Source organism: Harpia harpyja, chromosome Z (genome assembly GCF_026419915.1).
Source record: "Harpia harpyja isolate bHarHar1 chromosome Z, bHarHar1 primary haplotype, whole genome shotgun sequence".
NCBI classification, from domain to species: domain Eukaryota; kingdom Metazoa; phylum Chordata; class Aves; order Accipitriformes; family Accipitridae; genus Harpia; species Harpia harpyja.
This window is the reverse complement of record NC_068969.1, coordinates 62,672,276-62,691,113: the sequence shown is the minus strand read 5'-3', so window position 1 is coordinate 62,691,113 and position 18,838 is coordinate 62,672,276. Positions and strand designations below refer to the sequence as shown.

The following is an 18,838-nucleotide window of genomic DNA, read 5'->3' as shown; positions in this document are numbered from 1 at the left end:
TTGGAGCAAGGCAGGTTGGGCACTGTGAACCTTTAAATTGAGTTGTTTTTTTTTTAAGGTTTGTGAATGGTTGTTAATTTCTCTGGGAACTGACACAACGGAATTCATCCTTATTTATGGAGAAGTACCGAAGTGTTAGCTCTCACAGGTCCTTGCCTTTTCCTTGCCATAAGTGACATGGAGGACAAATTCTGGTCCGGTTGAAGTTGGTTATTATTTCTGACTGATTCTTGCCAGGCCAGCGCTCTTGGTACAGCCGAGGATGTACCTGTGACCAACTGGTACCGGCTCCGCTCCGAGGGTGCGGGAAGCGGAGCGAGTGTGGCGCTGAGGGCGGTGGGAGCACGGTGACCTCGCGAGTGACTCAGTGCCCGGGTTTCTGCTCTTGCTGCCCAGCGGCCGGCCGGGGGGCAGGCGTGGGAGCCGGACGCGAGGGGCTGGGATGCTTCTCACGCACCTGGGAGCGCGGAGTTTCGCAAAAAGCAAGGCAGCTAGCCCACGCCACCCATCTCCGGCCGGGGGACGCCACACACGACACGGACATACACAGCCCCGCAGTTTGTTTTTGGCTGCAGTGTGCCCGCCTACATGCAAATCGCCGCGGCCCCGTCCTCCCCCCCGCCAAGCAGCCGCAGCGAAGGGCAAAGGTAAAAATAAAAAAAAAAAAAAAAAAAGAAGGGGAGGGGGAGAGAAAAAGAGAGAGGAAAAAGAAGGCGGCAAAGAGGAAAAAGAAAAGAGAAAAAGGAGAGAAGACACCAGAGGGAAGGGGAACAGCAAGCTGCTGGGCGGCCCCGGCGCTGGAAGGGGCGGGCCCGCCGCCGGCCGCTCTGCGCCGCCTATAAGAGAGGCGGTGGGGCGCGGGTGGCCGGCAGCGGGGCCGGCGCTGGGAGCGGAGCGGAGGGGAGTAGGGTAGGGTGAAGCGGAGCGGCCAGCGCGGAGCGGAGGCGGCGGCCCGGCTCGGCCCGGCTCGGCCCGGCTCGGCTCGGCTCGGCTCGGCTCGGCTTCCCGCAGGACCGACGGCCGCTGCTACCGCCCGGGGAGGTAGGCGGCGGCTGTCGGGGGGGGTTTCCTCGCTTGTACCCGCTCCGCCCGGAGCAGGCGGCGCAAAGCGAGAGGAAGAAAGCAAATAAGTGGGGTGGGTTTTTTGTTTTTGTTTGGTTTTGGTTGGTTTGGGGGTTTTTTTTTGGTTGTTGTTGTTTTGTTTTTGTTCTCAGGCGTGGTGCCGCTCGCTGTGCCCGGCGTGTCAGGAGCGTGGCTCGGAGGACGGCTTAGGGGGTAGCGGGGGATCGGGAAGGGGCTAATAGTGGGGTTTGGGTTGGTTTTTTTTTTTTTCGGTGTGTGCTTATTTTATTTTTTTTTTACAATTATTTTATTTTAGCTTATCCTGAGCGAGGCCACTCAGACTTGGCAGCGCTTGTGTAGGGTGGCTCACCTTACCGCCGCCTCTTCCAGCCCCGGTGGGTGCGAGAAGATAACGGGAGGGTTTTCATCCCCTTCACTCCTACGTGAATCCTATAAAGTCGCGGAGGGTGAGGGGAGGGGAGGGCCTTGGGATGAGGGGAAGCGTAAAAATAAAAGATCGATCTGGACGCTTTTGTGACAGGCAGGAGGTTCAGTTGCACGCAACGTATCTTGCTTCTGCCTGCCAGACTGTTGTTGAGTCAGGACTGCTACATTACAACCTATCATCAGTCTGTTACAAAAATACTGCTGCTTCGTTCTGGAGGTGCATCTGCCCAGATGCTTAAAATGTGTCAGGAAAGATCCTGCAATTCTAAATTAAAAGTTCATATTAAACAGTACTTTTGCCGGTTTTAAACAGGAGTGCCCCCCTCTCCCCTCTTTACCCCAGCTGTTGGCCTTGGAGATTTTCAGGTTGTGCAAATAACTTACTTGGAGGATCAAAGTTGATCTTCAGTGTGTTGGAATAGACCTTACTGAAGCCAGAGGCGTGTAAACATGTGCTTACGTACTTGTAAACGTGCTAAATTGAAACCTAAAGATGAGTTGGACTTCCTTGAAAATTACTGATATGGATTAACACATTAAAATTCATTTTGGAGGTACCTTTGAAAATGAGTTGGTGTTTGTACTCCAGAGAACAACCACGTCTTGGGGATGTTCTGTTAACAACAGATGGCCAAGCTTGCTGTTGAAAGGCTTTTGTAATGGAGCAGTCTTGCTCAGTTTTGAAAGGGGGTCATGGTAGTAAACATTCAGTGCAAATACTTTTTGTACTTGGACCTTGTGGCACTGGTTGCCTCCCTAACAAGTGGGAATGGCAATGTGTGCCAAGACTTTCCCATAGCACAGATCAGTGTGTGATTCTGTGATGATCAGTGTGTGGTTTTGTGATGTAGGCTATTAAGCTAAATGGGTGCTACCTGGGACTCTGCAGTGTATTACTGGCGTTAACAGATATAAATGCTGTTGGTGGGTCTTCGCAATTCATTGTGCAAATGTGAATTTTAATTTATGTAAGAGTGGTCTGATACAGTCTGTATCTGGTATGGTCTTGACAAGTAAGGGCAGGAGTCTGATGCCTTTACTCATGACATGGAGCACCTTGTTTCTTATGTAATCATAATTTGGTAGGGCTGATTATGGTAAGAATTAGAAGTCAGCTCTTAAAAAAGTGGATAAAAGTTTGGTAGCATGGAACAGAAGAGCTGTACGGTAGAATTTAAGTTGAACCTGTTAAGTTGAGAATGCCTAGTTTTAAAATATAATAAAAATTGATGGTCTTTTATGCTTGCTGTAGGTGTTCTGAGGAGATACCTGCTGGTCTCTGGGTTGCAAGAGATCACAATTGCCGTCATCTGGGGTTAGAGTGTAATAATCAAGCAGCTAGCCCCAACCATGCACAATAACTTTCCCCTATTAAGTTACTGCTGAAGTACACTTAGGCATATGATATTTATGTGAAACAAACACCTCAGGTGCAGCTATATGTAAGATTTTGACATTTGCAGGAGTCATGGTAGTCTTTTGGATATCAAATCCAAATTTCCTCTGAATATAGCTGCATAGCAGTGCAAGCAGGTATGTTGAAAGTTTCTAAATGATCTCTCTACCCAGCGAGATTGAGGCATGTTTATAAATCAGTTTGCCACAGGCAGCTGCCGGCAACCCCTTTGTAATGCTAAATTTGTTTTCAAAACCAAGTGTAGCTCAGTGCTATTGGTGTGAGCAGAGACTTGGTCTGGAACCAAATTCAACATCTGCTGTCACGGTGTATATAAGAGTGGCTCCTGGTGAAATGCTGGAACTACAGAAGATGAAATGCCATGAGTTTAAAAAAAGGTCAGTAAAATTGTTTTGGCCTTTGTTCCAGGAGTAGCCTTTTCTCTAGCATTCCTTAGGCTGAACTTCCCCCAGCTGTGTGAGGGTAAAACAGTCTGCTGTGATTCAGGAATAAGCCTCAGTGACTTGAAGAAAGCAGCTGTGGACCTACCTTCCAAGCAGATTCTGGGCTGAAGCATTCTCATGTGTTAAGCACAATACACACAATTCAGAAAGCAAGTCTTCCCTTGCCTTCATCTCTGCAAGCCTGTTGTCTCGCCAGTGAGTTCACCTGGCAGAGTTAGACCCACAGAGAGCGAGCAGGAGGAGGATTGGTACTGAACTTACACATTGGTGGCCAGATGTGATCAGCTGTGCTAGTGTTTATCACATGTGTTGCACCATGCAGGCATGATATTTCTTAGGGTGTGGTTTCTTCAGAACTTTAAACCAGAGTAATTGAAGGTTGCTAGTGAACTAGTAATGGACCTCCTTCATTTTCCCCTGACTGCCCATTCTCTTTTCTCTCCCTATCAGTTTCATCGTCCGTGCTGGCACTGGAGTTCACCAGCCCGGGGTGAGTAATTGAGAACAAACTCTCTTCTCTTTGCTTGGTGATTTTTTTTATATATATATTTTTTTTCCCAGCATCCTATGTGCAGAGTCTTCTCATAGGTTTGTGAGCACTGGTGCCAGCACAAAGATGATGACAGGAGCAGAGCAGAAAGGGAACCAGACTACCACTTTGTTTAAGTAACCTCGGAGCAAGCACCCTTCGTGTTTATATAGGTCTCCTAGGCTGGGCAACACAGCAAATCCTGAAATAAGTCCAGAGGCCATGGCTGACCAAACACCAGTGTGTTTCTAGTAGGCTGGTTATTCTTGATGACCCCTGCTGTGAGAGGGGCTAGAGTTGGGACCTACTGTTTAGTAAAACATATTTTATACATATGACACATTTTCCTTATTCATCTGAGGAAGCTATGCACTCTACCCACTTTCTCCAGGTCTGACATGGTAGAAATTCACTCTCTGAGATTGCCTCCTTTTTATGCTGGCTGAGGATTTGAATCCTGAATGCTTGAAAGCTTTCTGTGTAGTTAACAAGCATGCACATCTGCAGTTACTGATACTAAGAGTATAGATTAAAAATACTGTGGTAAGACTTTATGTGTAGTGTTCAAAAGATGCTCACCACAAAAAAAGTTAAAATATTTCATATTCTGTAGCTGCATGTCTTATATTTCTATTGGTCGTACAAAAGTCATACAGAGTAACTCAGAAGAATTACCATGATTTGAACTGACTGGAGTACCCTGTTCTCTATTTTTTTTTTTTTTGTCTGTTTCTTTGAAATAGGTGGCAGCAAAGCGAGTCCTGTCTTTTTTAGCATTTGTCATTGGGGGAAAAAGCATGTGAGCTTGCCTCAAGGACTGAGAGTGAGACAGAGTAGGATGGAGAACTGTTGATGCAGCTTTCCTGACACAACAGGCTAACACTGTAGGAAAAATGGGAGCATTCAGATCTTTATTCGTGGGGTTATTAGTGAAAAAGCTTGATCATAGATAATAAGAATGTGCATTAGTTTGAATGGCATAAAAATCCACATACGAGCTGACCTTTTTCTTCTTCTGCTATTTTCTGGGGGAGTGTTGCTTAGCAGAGCTGTAATGCAATGAGATTGGTTTGCATTATGCTAACTTTGTTATGGTATAATTGGTATTGGATAGGAAAAAGAGAGCAAAAGAGCCTTCCCAATACTGTTCTGGTTTGGGCTAGATAGCAAGGTCATTCTCCGGGAAAGAGCAAACATAGTCACAGCCTCTGACCACACAGTTCAGAGATCATTCTGGAGGTCTGGCTTCCTTTTTAGCAAATAGCAGGCAGGGCTATGTGGAAGATAGAGGTGGCCAAAACCTGTTACCACCCTACTAGCTTGGCTCCCTGAAGCAATCTGCAGTTTTACTAGCCCATTTCCAAGTGAATGATTGTTACTGGGAGCAGGCAAGCAAACTGTGCAACTAATATTCAATAGCATTCTTGGTTGTTAGCTTAGTAAAAGCCAAAATTAAGCCATGTGGAAGGTGTCAGAGCAGCAGCGGTGGTGGTGGTGTAGGTGGCAAGAGCAGGACTAGGGACCAGGAGAACCTGGTTCCCAGCACCTGCGCCCATCTTCTTGTGATGACTTGCCCGTTTCCTCTTACCTGCTTTTGCCATTGTTACAACAATGACGTGACAAAAGTTTATACTCTTCATGGTAAAAGTGAAAGTGTGTTTTTCCCTCACCTACAGCAGGTAACACATCTTTTTAGAGACTGTAGACTGTGTTGCTAGTGTCAGCAACCTGGGTTTAAGTCCCAGGTTTTCAGATGTAGTGTCTGCTTTTCCAGGTGAATTTTTGTGCCTTCAGAAGAAACAGGCAAATTATCATACATGTTCTTTTGTCTGAGAGCTGTATTCATGGGGAATATATTGATATTGTAGGGATCAGTTGATGACTTTTTCCTCTTGCCCATATTGTAATTATGCTACCATAACAAGAGTTTGGCTATGGCTGCTGATAAAAGCAGAGTTAGGACCAAATTTGAATGGGTTAAAAAAAACCCCAAACTTTCCTCATCCAAACAGTAAAGCAGCACCAGCCTTTTCTGAGCACGGACACATGGATGTTTCATTCTGGTAGCAGTACAAGAGTCAAAGTTCAAAATCTACTCCTCCCCTAAATGAAATGTTCCTATTTAATAAACTAAATTGGTCCCGCATTTGTAGTTTTGCTCTACCAATGAGCAATGTGCTTATCTGATTTTCTTTGTTTTAAAGCATTTTAGATATTTTAATTATTCTTTATCCTATTAAATCAGAGTAGCAATTCTTACTGCTTTGTTTCCCAGCTCTCTCAAACCTATATTTAGATACTCATGCTGAAGTAAGCAATAGGATTTTTTCTACTGTCTTTGGAGAGATCTGGACTTGCTTCCTTCTTCTAGCAAACTGACACCATCACCTGTGCACCACCTGTTTTCAGATTTCTTCAGATCTTATTTTCCTCAAGTTGTTATTTTGTTCTCCTGATTGCCATGTCTTCCAGAGCTTCATTCCCAGTTCTTGTGACATGCTTTTAATATTCCACACCACTACATCTATCTTCCCAGTTGTGTTTATGTATAAAACCAGACATAATTCTAGTCAACTGGATTGTCTGCCCCAGTGGAACTTTCTCGGCACCATTAAGGATATCCTAAGCTCAGCAAAAAAAAAAAAAAGTATGTTTTGGATCCTATATGCATTAAAAACTGGCAAAACTTTTGGTTATATTTCTCTCTTGCAAGCTCATTGCTTTTCGTTTTGGCATTTCATGCCACTTCTGTGCTTACCTGAAGTGTTTTCTGTCCTGAGTCTTGGTTGAAATTGAGTAGACCACAGCTCTTCACCTCGGTACTCGGTCCGTTGAGACTATTGGAGAAAACTAATGAAGCTCTGTTGTGAATCCTTCTGCATCAGGTGTAGCTTAGGACATGAACAAATTCTGTCGTCCTCTCAGATCTGTGCATGATGTTAAAATAGGCAAGCATTAGCTTGCTTTGCATGTCTGTTAACTGTCACGCTGAGCCTAAGGATTGAAGCTTCAGCAGTGGGGTTATGGGTTGTACAGCTGGAGCTAAAGAATACAAAGTGTGTGGAACAGCTGTTGCATCTGTGGATCAGGCAAAACAGGGAAGATTGGCATGTGCTTTCTAGCAGTGCTCCCAGCTAGCTGCCCTGTGCCACACCTGCCACAGCAGGCACACGGGCGTCCTTCTTATTGCATGTGCCAACTATTTTCATGTTCTTTGAATAACTTTAGAGAGAAGTGGTTATTGAACTCTGTATCGGTTGCCAAGGTTGATCAGAAATTCATTCCTTCTCGTAGCTGACAGTCACTGCTTTCAAAAGTACATGGACATCTGTTTATCACTTCAATGAATTACTAGCTGCCAAACCCATATGGTTAGATGGTAGCCATGTGGGAGCTGAGGTCTTGTTGTGGCCCTGTTTGTTGCAGGCTTTAAAAGATCAAACTCTGCTCAAGCTGACAATGGCTGCTAAATACTGCCTTTGCCAGTTTATTGCTTTTTTTTTCAACAATGTCATTTCCTTTTATTGTGCTAGAGGCTTTTTCTTGGTTGATGTTTTTCTGCGTAGTTCAGGGATGTTTTTGTTTTCATCTGCTGTTACTTATACCTATGCCACAGGTAGCGGTGCAGTTGTGTAGATATCAAGCTTAACAGACAGCTTATTCTTTATGCCAGTGAATCTCAAAGGCACCACTGGGATGTTTTCTACAGTATAAGCCATGTTGTGTTCTGCCCTGCTACTGAACACACGTGCTGGTTTATGGCATGATGGTCCCAAATGGCAAAGATGAAGAAGAAAATAACAGTAAAGTTTCTTTTGACGTTACAGGGCAGGCATACATCTCAAACTCCAGTTTAATCTTGTACTGGGCACAGTTTGTGTCCTTGACTTCTCCCAAGATGAAAAGCAAGTTACAAAAACAAGATGTAGGAGAAGACACTCCTTTCCAAAAAAGGTCCTTATCAACATGATGGCAAAGCTTCAAGGCTTGGTAACTTTGTTCAGTGGAAGATACAAGCATGCCAGTGATGCTCCAGCCACTCTGCATTAGGACTGTGGAGCACTTACCAGTGTTACACTTCGTTAAACCAGCTCTGCGGCTGCTTTGTCTAAAGTGATTCAGTGACCAGGATGTGCTGTGGAAGGGATGGTGATCAGAAGTGTTTCTGTCCTAACACCCTCTGAGCTCATGGATTTCTTTTCTTAAAATTTGTTCAGGCTGATGACTTTCTTGGGGGAGCCCTCACTTCCTTCTCCCCCTCGAGGTTGCTTCCAAGCAGAAAAGTTACCTTTGGCAATGTGAAATGCTTCACCCTTTTTCCTAGTTGCAAAGATAATGTCCTTAAACAGGATGTGTCATCAGCTGGAAAAAGTGACTGAAGCTGTGTAACACAGCTTTTTGTGGACTGTGTACTGATGATAGTATAGTTGCTCAGAGATCAAAGCTTAATGGCATGAATTGAGCTCAAATGTTGCAATTGTTATTTTAGCAGGATGTTCTATTATTTCTAGATTCCACTAGAGAAGAGCTCTTTCTTTGAGAGCCAGAAAAAAAATACCTGCTAATATGGACTATGGATTTTTGGACATTGGCCGTGATAAAGCAAATCAGCTTCTGTGCTTGTTTTTGCTGAAGAATGGACTAGATTTTGGCTTTTTTTTGTATGGGGAAAGTAGGGGACGTTCAGTGTAATATTGAAAGTTGAAATGCTTCACGTATTTCACAACCTTCCAGTGGAAGCTGTGTTTTTTGTAAAATAGATGACTGCATTTCATCTTGAGTGTTATACTTGACATTTAAGTAATTCCTCTTGCCTAAGTGCATTCCACAGTCTCTTGCACTTGCTTTTCATTGTGTCAGTCCAGCTGTGGTGCATGCAAGCTTGACATCTTCCGTTGCATTTGAGCTGCACTGGTTTTCACCAAGGGGCCTTTTGAGCATGCTAGAAGTAACAAGAACCAGTCATCGTGGTCATTCTGGTAGGCAGGCATTGCTCCCCTGGGACGTGGGACAGGTTTTCAAAACAGCTTGGTGTGTTGTGTCACAAGGAAAGCTTATAAAACACTGGCCATTTCTGAAAATGGGGCTTTGTGTGAATGTCTAAGGAGGCACTGAGGACTTCAGAAAATGTAGTCCAATTTGTATTATGGAGTACTTTGCAAGCTAGTGCTTGATTCTTTGGGAAACTGTCCCCTATGGTTTATTTCTGATTGGTAGGGATGGGCCCACCTGTGGCCCAGAAGTATATCTTAGGAGTTCAGCTTTGACAGAAGAACAAGATGGATGCTCTGAAGAGTTTAGGGCTGGGGATTTCAGTGCTCATTATGTTAATTCTGGGCCAGGTCTTTCAAAATGATCATCTGCTCAGCTGTTCATAGTGGAGCATTCAGAAAGGCTCAGACATAAATCCAGCACATAAATTGAAAAATCCATTTGCTCAGTCATAGTGCCAAGGCTAGGTACCTTTAGAAATCCCTTGCCATTTTGCCTAAATAGTTGGGAAGCCAGATTTCTGCCCCTAACATGACATTATATTAGTTCCAACTCTCGCCAGAGCAAGATCCAGGCTCCCTTCTCTGTGTAGTACCTAGTGGAGCAAGGAGAACCTAGTATTGGGCATGGGTTACATCACTAGTTGATTTAAGAGCAGCAGTTAAAGCAGGTTGTGAATAGGTATTTTATTGCCAGCCTGTGCTAAAAGGAGGAGTCCTTTTCCACTAGTTGTCTCCAGTCTTCTGTGAGGTTGGGCCCCCTTAGGTAACAAAGGGAAGTCATTTATTCAGTGTTTTGTAGCTGTGTGCATGCTGCTGTAAGGATCCTGTGGATGAGCGAGATGCGATGTGTCTCAGTTTTGTCTGGACCAGAGGTGGCAGATAGCTAGAGGGATTCCATCAGACTGTTTCATCAGCTTCCTGATGTTTTGGCACTGTCGTTTAATACTAGTTTTACAAAATTTGACATGCTCTTCAAGGAGGGAAAATGCATTAAACTGATTGTGGATTATCATGAACGTAGATCTTAAAGTGTGTCTGTTGTACAAATCAGTGTTATTTAGAGGGCAGATGGATGGCCGTGCTAAAAGCAATGTACTAGTTCCTTTCAGTATTAGTAAGCACTGGAGAACAAGGCCAGAACCTGTTTACTACCTAACCTAAGGCCAAGTAGTCAGTGTGTGTAAAGTTATGTAAACTAGTTGAGGATCTTGCCAAGAATTGCCACCCAAATATTGTTGTTTGTGGTCCTAATTAAATTCTTGCCTGCTGACCCAGAAGCTCTCCAATCACATTGTTGGCAAGAAGGAGTTGGTGTGAACCCTGTGATGTGACCTGGGTGATTTTGAAGAGGAAAGTGCTTCTCACTGAATGGCTTTTTAGATGGAATGGGAAACTTGGTGTCTGATACTCATTTGGCAAATGGGAGAGAAAAATCCGCTGTGGGGAGGTTATGAAAGACCTGCTTTTAGTTGTCTATGTGGCTCCACTGATAATGATCCTGTGTCCCCGGCAGCAGGCTGTAGGTTCAAAGCTCATGCCCCTACTGCTGATCCTGCATTGCTTGATTGCTACAGAGTCTAGGAGTGCTTAAACCAGGAGACAGACGTGTGGGATCTAGTGGTTGTATTCTCATCTCTGCTTTTGCTTTGCTTGTGGCCTCAGATGAGTTGCTTGAACTCTGTGCTGCTAACGCTTTTTGTGGCACCTTTTTGTAACTTAGTTCAGACTCTTTGGGTTAGAAGGTTACTTTAAAAGAGCAATACTGCTATTCCTGTAAAATTGTCATTGTTTGGGTGGCAGTTCCCCTTCTTTCCTAGAGCTCTAGTAGATGCCATAAGTTTTTTGAATTCTTGAAAGTTTTAGAGATGAGAATGTCAGATTTGCTCCTATGGGTTTTGCAAGCTTTAGTGTGAGTTGTTTTGATCACAGAGGGGACATTACTTCTGATTCTTTATGTACTGGCTGTTTCTGCTGTGGATATTATCTCCAGTTAGATGCCTAGCAGCAGGATAAAAAATTGCTTGCATTTGTCCACAGCTGCTCTTTATCTAGCCTAATCTCAACAGAATTGGGATTAATGCTGTTTTCCCTCCTCCTTTAGTCTCATTTGAAGTTGCATAGGTGCAAAGTGCTTTTCACTTTCTGGGAATTGTGGAAGTTATGGTGAAGGTGTCCTCCAAATACTTGTGCCTTGAGAGCTTCTTATGGCCTTGCACAGTCATAGGTTGTACAAAGTGGATGTAGTTGTATAAGAGTGATTCTTTTGGTTGTAGCTACTATGCTGGAAGAAACAAAATGCTGGTGCTCTGCAGAGAAGTGGCCAAGGCGCTAGACCTTGCTTTAGCAGATGTGGATTTAATCCTGGACTCTTGGCTTAATCTGCACCTCTGTTACCCAGATGCCCATCCAGGCCACTAGTTCTCTGATGGTTTGTCTTGTTTGAGTCAAAAGGTCAGTGCATGAGGCAGGCACTTCTGTCCTGCCTTGGTGTTCACAGCCCTCATGGGGACCTGCTCTCAACTGACAGCGTATGAAGCACCGGGGGACTTTGACCTTGGATCTGGGCTTTGCAGAGTCGACATGGCTTATGGTATTGCTTGCTCCACAATATGCAGCCTCACACTGCCTAAAGGAAATGAAATGTCAAGACATTTCTCAGCGTTTCCAAATTGGACTATATTTCTGCTGAAATCTGGTGTTTGTGCTTTACTTGCGCATTTTCTTCTGAAGTGGGTCTTGTTTGACTTGATTACATATGTAGGCAAAAGCTATCGGAGTTAAGCAGATGTGCAACTTTTTGTCTGAGGCAGAAAGTGTGAAGTACTGTACCACATCTGCTCGTGGGAGAGGAACAGCACTGGTTCTGGTAGCTCAAACCTGGGCTGTGTCCAGCAAATAATGCCTTTTTCCCCTTCATAAGGGCATCATCTCTAGATACTAGGTTGGTACTCTTCGATGGCTGCTTGGTCTGTGGAGAGCCACCAGTGGTGGTGGCTTTTGTGATGTGGAAAATCTGACTGAGGGAACAGGACAGAGTCTTTTAACTGATTTCATGAAGGCCACTGAACCTTCGTCAACTAGTAAAAGCTTCTAGATCTGCTGACCAGGACTGGGTTTAAGTCATTGGTGGAGACATAAAGGGTCTATATAGCCTCTTGCCAGAATCCTGAGATGTTCCAGTCTCGTAAGTTTTGATAAGTTTGCTTTGTTCCCTGTCTAAATAGTGATTTCTTCTCTAGGGGAAAGGTTTTTTAGTCCCCCAAAGAAAGCAAACAGCTGCATTGTTTGCAGAAAGCTGCTTTTGAAGGCTGTTTTATGTTTACTTAGTACAGACACCAGGCATGGGGGTGGGGAATTGATTCTCTGCCACTTGAGCTTTTTTCCTCTTTAAATCTACAGCTGTAAAAATACATTGCTTTGTATTTAGATGGATTGGGGCTGGAGACTCTTGGCATACCAGCTAATGGACTTCTCAGCAGCCATTCCACTTCCAAGTAGTGGGTAGCACTGATCTAGAAAGAAAGGGTTGATCAAAGTATGTGTTTCACCGTCAGAGTTTTCAGAGGTTGCCTTGTAGCCTAACTTTCTCTTACGAGTAATTTTCTGAATTGCACACTGAGATGGAATTGCAGCCCTGTAGGTCTGGAGGCTGTGCAGGGTTTCTGCAGTGGGGGGAAATGTCATGTGCAGGGAGCCTTCTGCAAAGGCAGGCAGACCAGGGGACAAGCATGTGGACCCCTGTGCTTTAATTGTACTGGTGGGTGTTGTGGCTGCTGGTCTGGCTGGGTAGAGAAGGTCCTGACCTGGCGTTAGAACTTTGCTAAGAGCAAAGCGGGAATCCCAGGCCGTATCAGAAGGTACATGCAGATTGCTCTGCGCCTCCTGCCCATCCTTTCATGTCCAGTGATTCTGCAAACTAAATGAGCTCTTGTGTAAGGGTAAGCTTTTCCCTAGGGAGAAACTGGGGGAAACTCTTATCAGAAGATCTGGGGAAGTATTCAGGCATCTTTTACTTGATCCCTCCTGTGTGTTTTTTGTAAGGAATTGGGAAAACTTGAGACAGCTGACAAACAGCATGTTAAGTGTGCACAAGTCTGAGTGGCATCTTGGTAGAGCATGCAAGGACCTCTGTATGCTGGATCCCTGCTGTTTATTTGGTGGCTAAATACAAAATGGCTTCTTAATCCTTACCTTTTCTTGGCTGGCTGGTTAACTGAATGCTCGTTGCTGTATCTACATGTTGCACAGGGCACATGCCTTGATTCAGGATGTTATTCCAAACACGCATTACTTGTTTTGATTATAAGGCAGCTCCTTCTGATGATACCTGTTTATTTGTGGTGAGGTCACAGTTTGAGTTTGCACGTGAGTTACTAGACAGCTGCCAGGTTTACCCTGAAGTTCTAGGTAATTTGAGTCTCCCCTGATGTGCTCCATGTAGTCTAGGTTTTGCAGTTCTGTTGTGTATGTTGGTGAAGATGTGGAGAAATGCTGAAGCAGAGCTAGACAAAAATAGATTTCTGGGTGATGAAGAGGAATTAAGCCTGATGCCTCTAGGCTTAAAGTTGCTGTATATTGGTACCTACCTCTACTGGAAAACTTGCAGTGTTCACACAATGAAGAGATAGGATGTGAAAATTGAGTGTCTTGCACAAAGACCTCTCCAACTAAGTTGCACTGTTTGTTGCAGTCGGAATTCTTCCTGCTTTGACGGAGTAAGCACTTTATAAAAGCAAGAGATTGCACTTTAAAAGGATGGGTCTGGTATTGGCAGATATAAGTCCCCATTCTCTTCAGCAGAGCTGTGGTACTTCACATCACAGAAAACTTATGCTATGGTGATGAATTCATGCAGCTTTTCTTAACTCTTACAGAGTATTGCTGCTTTAGGCAGTTCTGGGTAAGTGTCAGGAGTGATCACTGATACCTACTGTTGGCTCAGAATTTTACTTAGGTGAGGCACAAAAGCCCGCATTGGGAACTAGCTGGTATTTGTGTGTTTTGGCACTGCAGTGCTAAATGGAAAGTTGGATTTCCCAGCTATGTTGAACTTAACAGACCAGTCTGAAGTGGAGATACAGGTGGACTTCAGCTCCAGCTCAGGTGGGAGTGTTGGGTCTATCAGTTTTCTGCATCTCTGGCGTACAATTCTTGCCTATTGTCAGCTGGAAGAACATCTGAAGGGATGCTAACCCATTTTCCTCTGAGAGTCTTAGTTTGCAGAGCATTTTCTGATGCTACTTAACTTGTGTCAGCAGTGAACCAAATACGTCAGCCTGTGTGGATCAAAATCAGAGACAGCTCTAGGCATCAATAAACCTGTATTACTCAGTCTGTAACACATACTGGGGCAGAGTATATCTTTGAAGAAGAACTGGCCACGCTTTGAGTTCAGGTTTTGTGCTCTTGGTGATTAGTCCAGTGTTAGGCCCTGTCCCCTAGTTTGATGTAGGGACTTAGCTGGTAGTGCCTGTATCTGGGCCAGGTTTTCAGTCTTCAGGCACAGTCCTTACAAATCAGTATTTTTCCTTCATTTGAAACTTGTATCCAGGCAAACTGGCCTTATTTGAAGGCCAGAACATTTGCTTTGTTCCCAGTAAAGTTTAGCTGAACTCCAGAGAGCTGGAGTCCAAGCAGACAGCCACAGCTGAGTCTTCCTGGCTGCACAGGCTTCTGCTGATCAGCTGAGGTGTGTTAGATGATCAAACACGTGACCTTATCTCACTACAGTTTGCTAGTGCAATGTGAACCCTACAGCCTCTATAAAGCAGTATTTCTGTGTTCTGGATCCTGTGGACTGACTGTAATTGCAAGGGACCAGTGTCTGGAATTTTCACTGGCATGGATTAAATCAGCTACCCTGTGATTAGCTCAAACACCCCACAGACTGCTTCAGATTTTATTCTGCCTCTGAGCAGGGTATTAAGGCACAGGAGTTGGGTGTATCTCCATTGATGAGAATGCCAAAGGTCTCTTTGGCTTTCCCTGGGATCCTTCCTGCACTCTTCCTGTGGCCCTTTGTATGCGTGGAAATCGGTATTTAGCTGTAATTGCTGGGAAGCATTGGAAAGTAGTTTGTTGCAGAGAGTTGACAGTATTGTAGAGGGGGGAATAGGGAGTGGGTGCTCTGAACACCCTTCTGAAGATAAAATCTGTTGCACAGCTACCAGTGATTGTAGAAGGCTTTGCAGTCCCTTCCTGTCCTCTACTTCTGTACGCCAAACTTGTCCAGTGGCTGCAAGATTGGACTTGGGCAGAAGGGCTTATGTTTTGTGGCACGCTGGTGAACACAGCAAAGCAAATGGAGGTCTGTGACCCACGGACCAGTGTCCTTGTGGAAAAATGCTTGAAAAGAGCACTTCTCCTGGTGTTCTATGAAGGATTTTTGCACCAAGTTAGTGGTCATGGAGTGCCTGTGCACTACGGGAGTAGCAGTCCAGGTTGCTCAGCAGGGTGAGTAAAAGCATTGTTGCTAAATCCCCTGAATCCAGAGCAGAAATGGGTCAGTGGAGGGGGTACAAAGGAGGGGTGATAATATTCCCTTTTAGTTTTGTCTCTGGGTTACACATTAATTGCAGCTTTAAATCTGTAATACTGACACGCAGAGGAGGTACTGCAAAGCCCCCCTGTATCCAAGCCTGTAAGCAAAGGTGTGTTCTGGGTCCATAAGCATGTGTGCACAGTCCTCAGCAGCCAGGATTTGTCCTTTGAGATTGTCCACAAAGGGCAGGTTTTTTCCCTGCTGTGGATGTGCTATTAGCCTGTCAAGTGCCTTGCTCTGGGAATTCACTATCTACCAGAGAGATGTGCATGCAGCTGAAATGTGTTAGTGTCAGGGTGCTCCAACCAGCAGGAAGCAGTGGGCAGGGGAGGAAAGCTCTCCTGCCAGATCAGTTGGGCTTCCCTTTGTGAAGGAGCATCTGTAGAGGTCATGTCAGTGAATTACAGCAGTACCTAACAGAAGTTAATGAGTCCATGCTGACTGTACTCTCAGCTGCCTGCGTGCTGACAGGAGGTACAATTTGTAGGGTTTTGTAGGCGCCTGTTATTGTTCTTTTTTTTTTTTACCTGTACTGGCATTAAGAAACACTGTTGTCCTGTTGTGATACTACAGTGTAATTATCTGTAGAACTCAGTGTAATGGGTTTAATTGTTTTTCTTAGTCATGTTAGGGAAACCTTTTTGTAACACAGACCTATATTATTAGAGACAAGTTTTTAATCTGCAAGTCATTGTAATAATGAAATTTACTTTTGGATGAGACTTGAAGGCCCCAAGTGTTCATTAACACAAAGCTCACATCCAGAATGGCCATTTATCATCTCGTCTTACTCCAGTGTAGGACTGGTCAGAGCATTTCCTGAGGAAGTCTTATGTTCCTAGCACACTTATGGATTTTGGGGAACCTTTTCAATGCAGTTTGCAATTAGGCATGCAACTCTGAATCACGGGGCTAGGGTACTGGTATGTGGGACACTAGAATCAAAAGCATGTGTGTTCCAAGTTTAACAGATGTTGGAGGGAATGGTTGCTCACTGTGTGTTGGATCGGCTGCTAGCTGTCCTGTTAACGCTGAGCCTGTCAACAGAGTGTATTCAAGTACATAAATCAGAATTAATTTGATGTGGATTAACTAAATTCCTGTGCGGATGCTTACTCAGAATGAAACTACTCTTAATCTGAAGTGGCCTCAAACTCAAAAGTAAATTAAGCTATGCCAAATTAATTCTGGAAGAAAGGTTTAATGAAGTTTAACTAATGTTCTGTAAGCTCACCTTTCCATTTTATTGAGTCTTGCTGGAAGTCTGTGTGTACACAAGCCTATACCATGCTATTATTAATAGCCACCAAAGAGATGAATATGTTTTTTAACACTTTACGCTTTCTCATACTCTTGCAAGGTGCATACTGAATGCACCCAGTTCACAACAGTAGTGGATGCCAGGTAGCTGCAAGACCTGAACACTGACTCAACAGCAGTTTTCCATTCACTTTATCCAAATATGAATGGCTGCAGGGTCATTCTTAGTCACTGACTTTCAAGGAAATGGATGTTTCTCACTTGCTTGTTGAGTGCATAGCATTTTTTTCCTACAAATGGTGGTGTTGACTGGACTTCAAAACAAAGGCTTTCCTAATTTGGCAGCAGGCTTTTCACCATGATAAAAGTAAATATGGAAAGGAGCTTAAAAAAAAAAAAGGGTTGAATTGTATGGCTCAGTCTCATTCAGAGGGGTCTCTAAATCGGCTTTCAAAGCCTATGATTTTTTTTTCCTCCTTCTGGGGTGTTCCTGCTCTTGGAATTTTTGGGCAGGAAGGAAGAAAACTGTTGTCCTGCAGGTCTTGCATTCTTTTGTGCCTCAGAGTTCCGAGGTAAGAGACAGTCTAAATCTGAGCTTACTGAGACCTGTGAGACTTGGCTGGCATGCATGGGGTAAGAAGGTAGCAGTGGGGAGTACCATGGTGGGCTGCAGGGTTACATGGGGTCACACAGTGCAGCCTCCACCTTTCCCTTTCTTGTTGCCTTTTCTGTTATGACTGACACAGCTTTTCCTTTCCAACTCCTTTTTTTTTTTTTTCTTCTTCCCCCCGCCTCTAGTTAATGCCCAGCCACATCACCTCTGCTGTGTACTGCCACTGCTGCTGCACAAAGGGAGCTCCTAGGCTTTGCTGAAGGAAGATGGCTTTCTGGACGCAGCTGGGATTGCTGCTATGGAAGAATTTCACCTACAGAAGACGACAGACTGTAAGTATTAGCCGAAGGGGTTTTTGAGATCTAAGTTGTAGCCCTGTAGCTTGCTCTTCAGCAGAACGGGGAAACGTCCTGTATCTTAATGTTTTACCTCTAGTGGTCCCTGGCAGAGCAACTGGGTCTGCCTTTGGAAAGACCAGATTCAAACTGAAGAGAGTGGTGGGTGGACAGAAACCAGAGGGCTCGAAGGTGATCAAGACTTCTGTCCTGAATCCCAACGTGAGAGAGAGTCAGAGTACTGAAACGCTCATGTCAGACCAGGCAGAGAGGGTGTATGACTGCCATGTGCAGCAAGGAAGATATGAAATGAAAACCTGTGCCATGACCTGCTCAGCTCTGCAGGTAGGGCATTGCCAGACTGCAGGGATGTGTGCTTGAGTCCAAAAGCTTCTAAATGCTACAGGCTGCAACAACAGCAACAAAATTGTGCCACTTTGTAATGGCAGAAGTGGTGGAGGCAATAGCAGGCATCTGCAATCTCTTTAATCGGGGAGAGAAACCCAAGCCTGTTTTGTAACTTTACAACAGGAGGTATAGTTTAAGTGACTGGCATGAGAGATGTTCTTACACTGGCATGGAGACAAATCCAGGCAACTGATGTTTTTCTACCAAGGTGTGTTCTGATTAGTTTAAGTGCTAGCCTCACCATCTGTTAGCTGTGTGGGAATACACCTCTTCAGATAGAAAATATGCAACAAGAGTTTCTTCTTGTGGTGACAGGAGCATGAATCTAATATGGTGTTCTTAAAATTCTTCTGCCTTTACATTAATGAGACCTCACAGGATGCTGTAACTCCTGCAGACAGCAAAAAGCCATAGAAAACGTGCTATTTCCTCTCCAGGGATTTAGGGGATAACTGTGTTGGACAAGGGCATGTCTTGTATAACAGGCCTGTGCAGAGGATCTGTCCTGTTAGATCTGACCTTGAGGAGGTAGGAGTAGGGAATGTGAAGGGAACATGAGTTACTGAGGTGGTGAGTGGAAAGTGGTCTCTCTGATAAGCTTTCTGAACCCTGCAAATGTCAGGCTACTTGCCAGCTGGTTATGGCTGAGTTGTTTTAGAAACTTGGAGTCACAAGGGAGGGGAGGTGAGGCGAGGCTATCACATTCACCACTGGAGATGGAGACAGTCTCTGAAGTCTTTGCTCAGGTGTCTGAGGCTTGTTTTCATAGGAGTTGTGTCCAGTGAATTC

At 44.6% G+C, this 18,838-nt stretch overlaps 1 protein-coding gene across 1 annotated transcript in view; it reads left to right on the top strand.

Annotated features, from left to right (window-relative positions):
• The first annotated feature begins 966 nt into the window (after positions 1 to 966).
• ABCA1 (ATP binding cassette subfamily A member 1) overlaps positions 967 to 18,838 on the top strand; it is a 98,653-nt gene continuing 80,781 nt past the window's right edge. Inside the window, exons 1-5 of the mRNA XM_052778935.1 lie at positions 967 to 1,041; positions 1,379 to 1,457; positions 3,820 to 3,859; positions 17,492 to 17,638; positions 17,742 to 17,986. Coding sequence (XP_052634895.1) covers positions 17,605 to 17,638; positions 17,742 to 17,986 — 279 coding nt within the window. The 5' untranslated portion in view covers positions 967 to 1,041; positions 1,379 to 1,457; positions 3,820 to 3,859; positions 17,492 to 17,604. The remainder of the gene's footprint in view (positions 1,042 to 1,378; positions 1,458 to 3,819; positions 3,860 to 17,491; positions 17,639 to 17,741; positions 17,987 to 18,838) is intronic.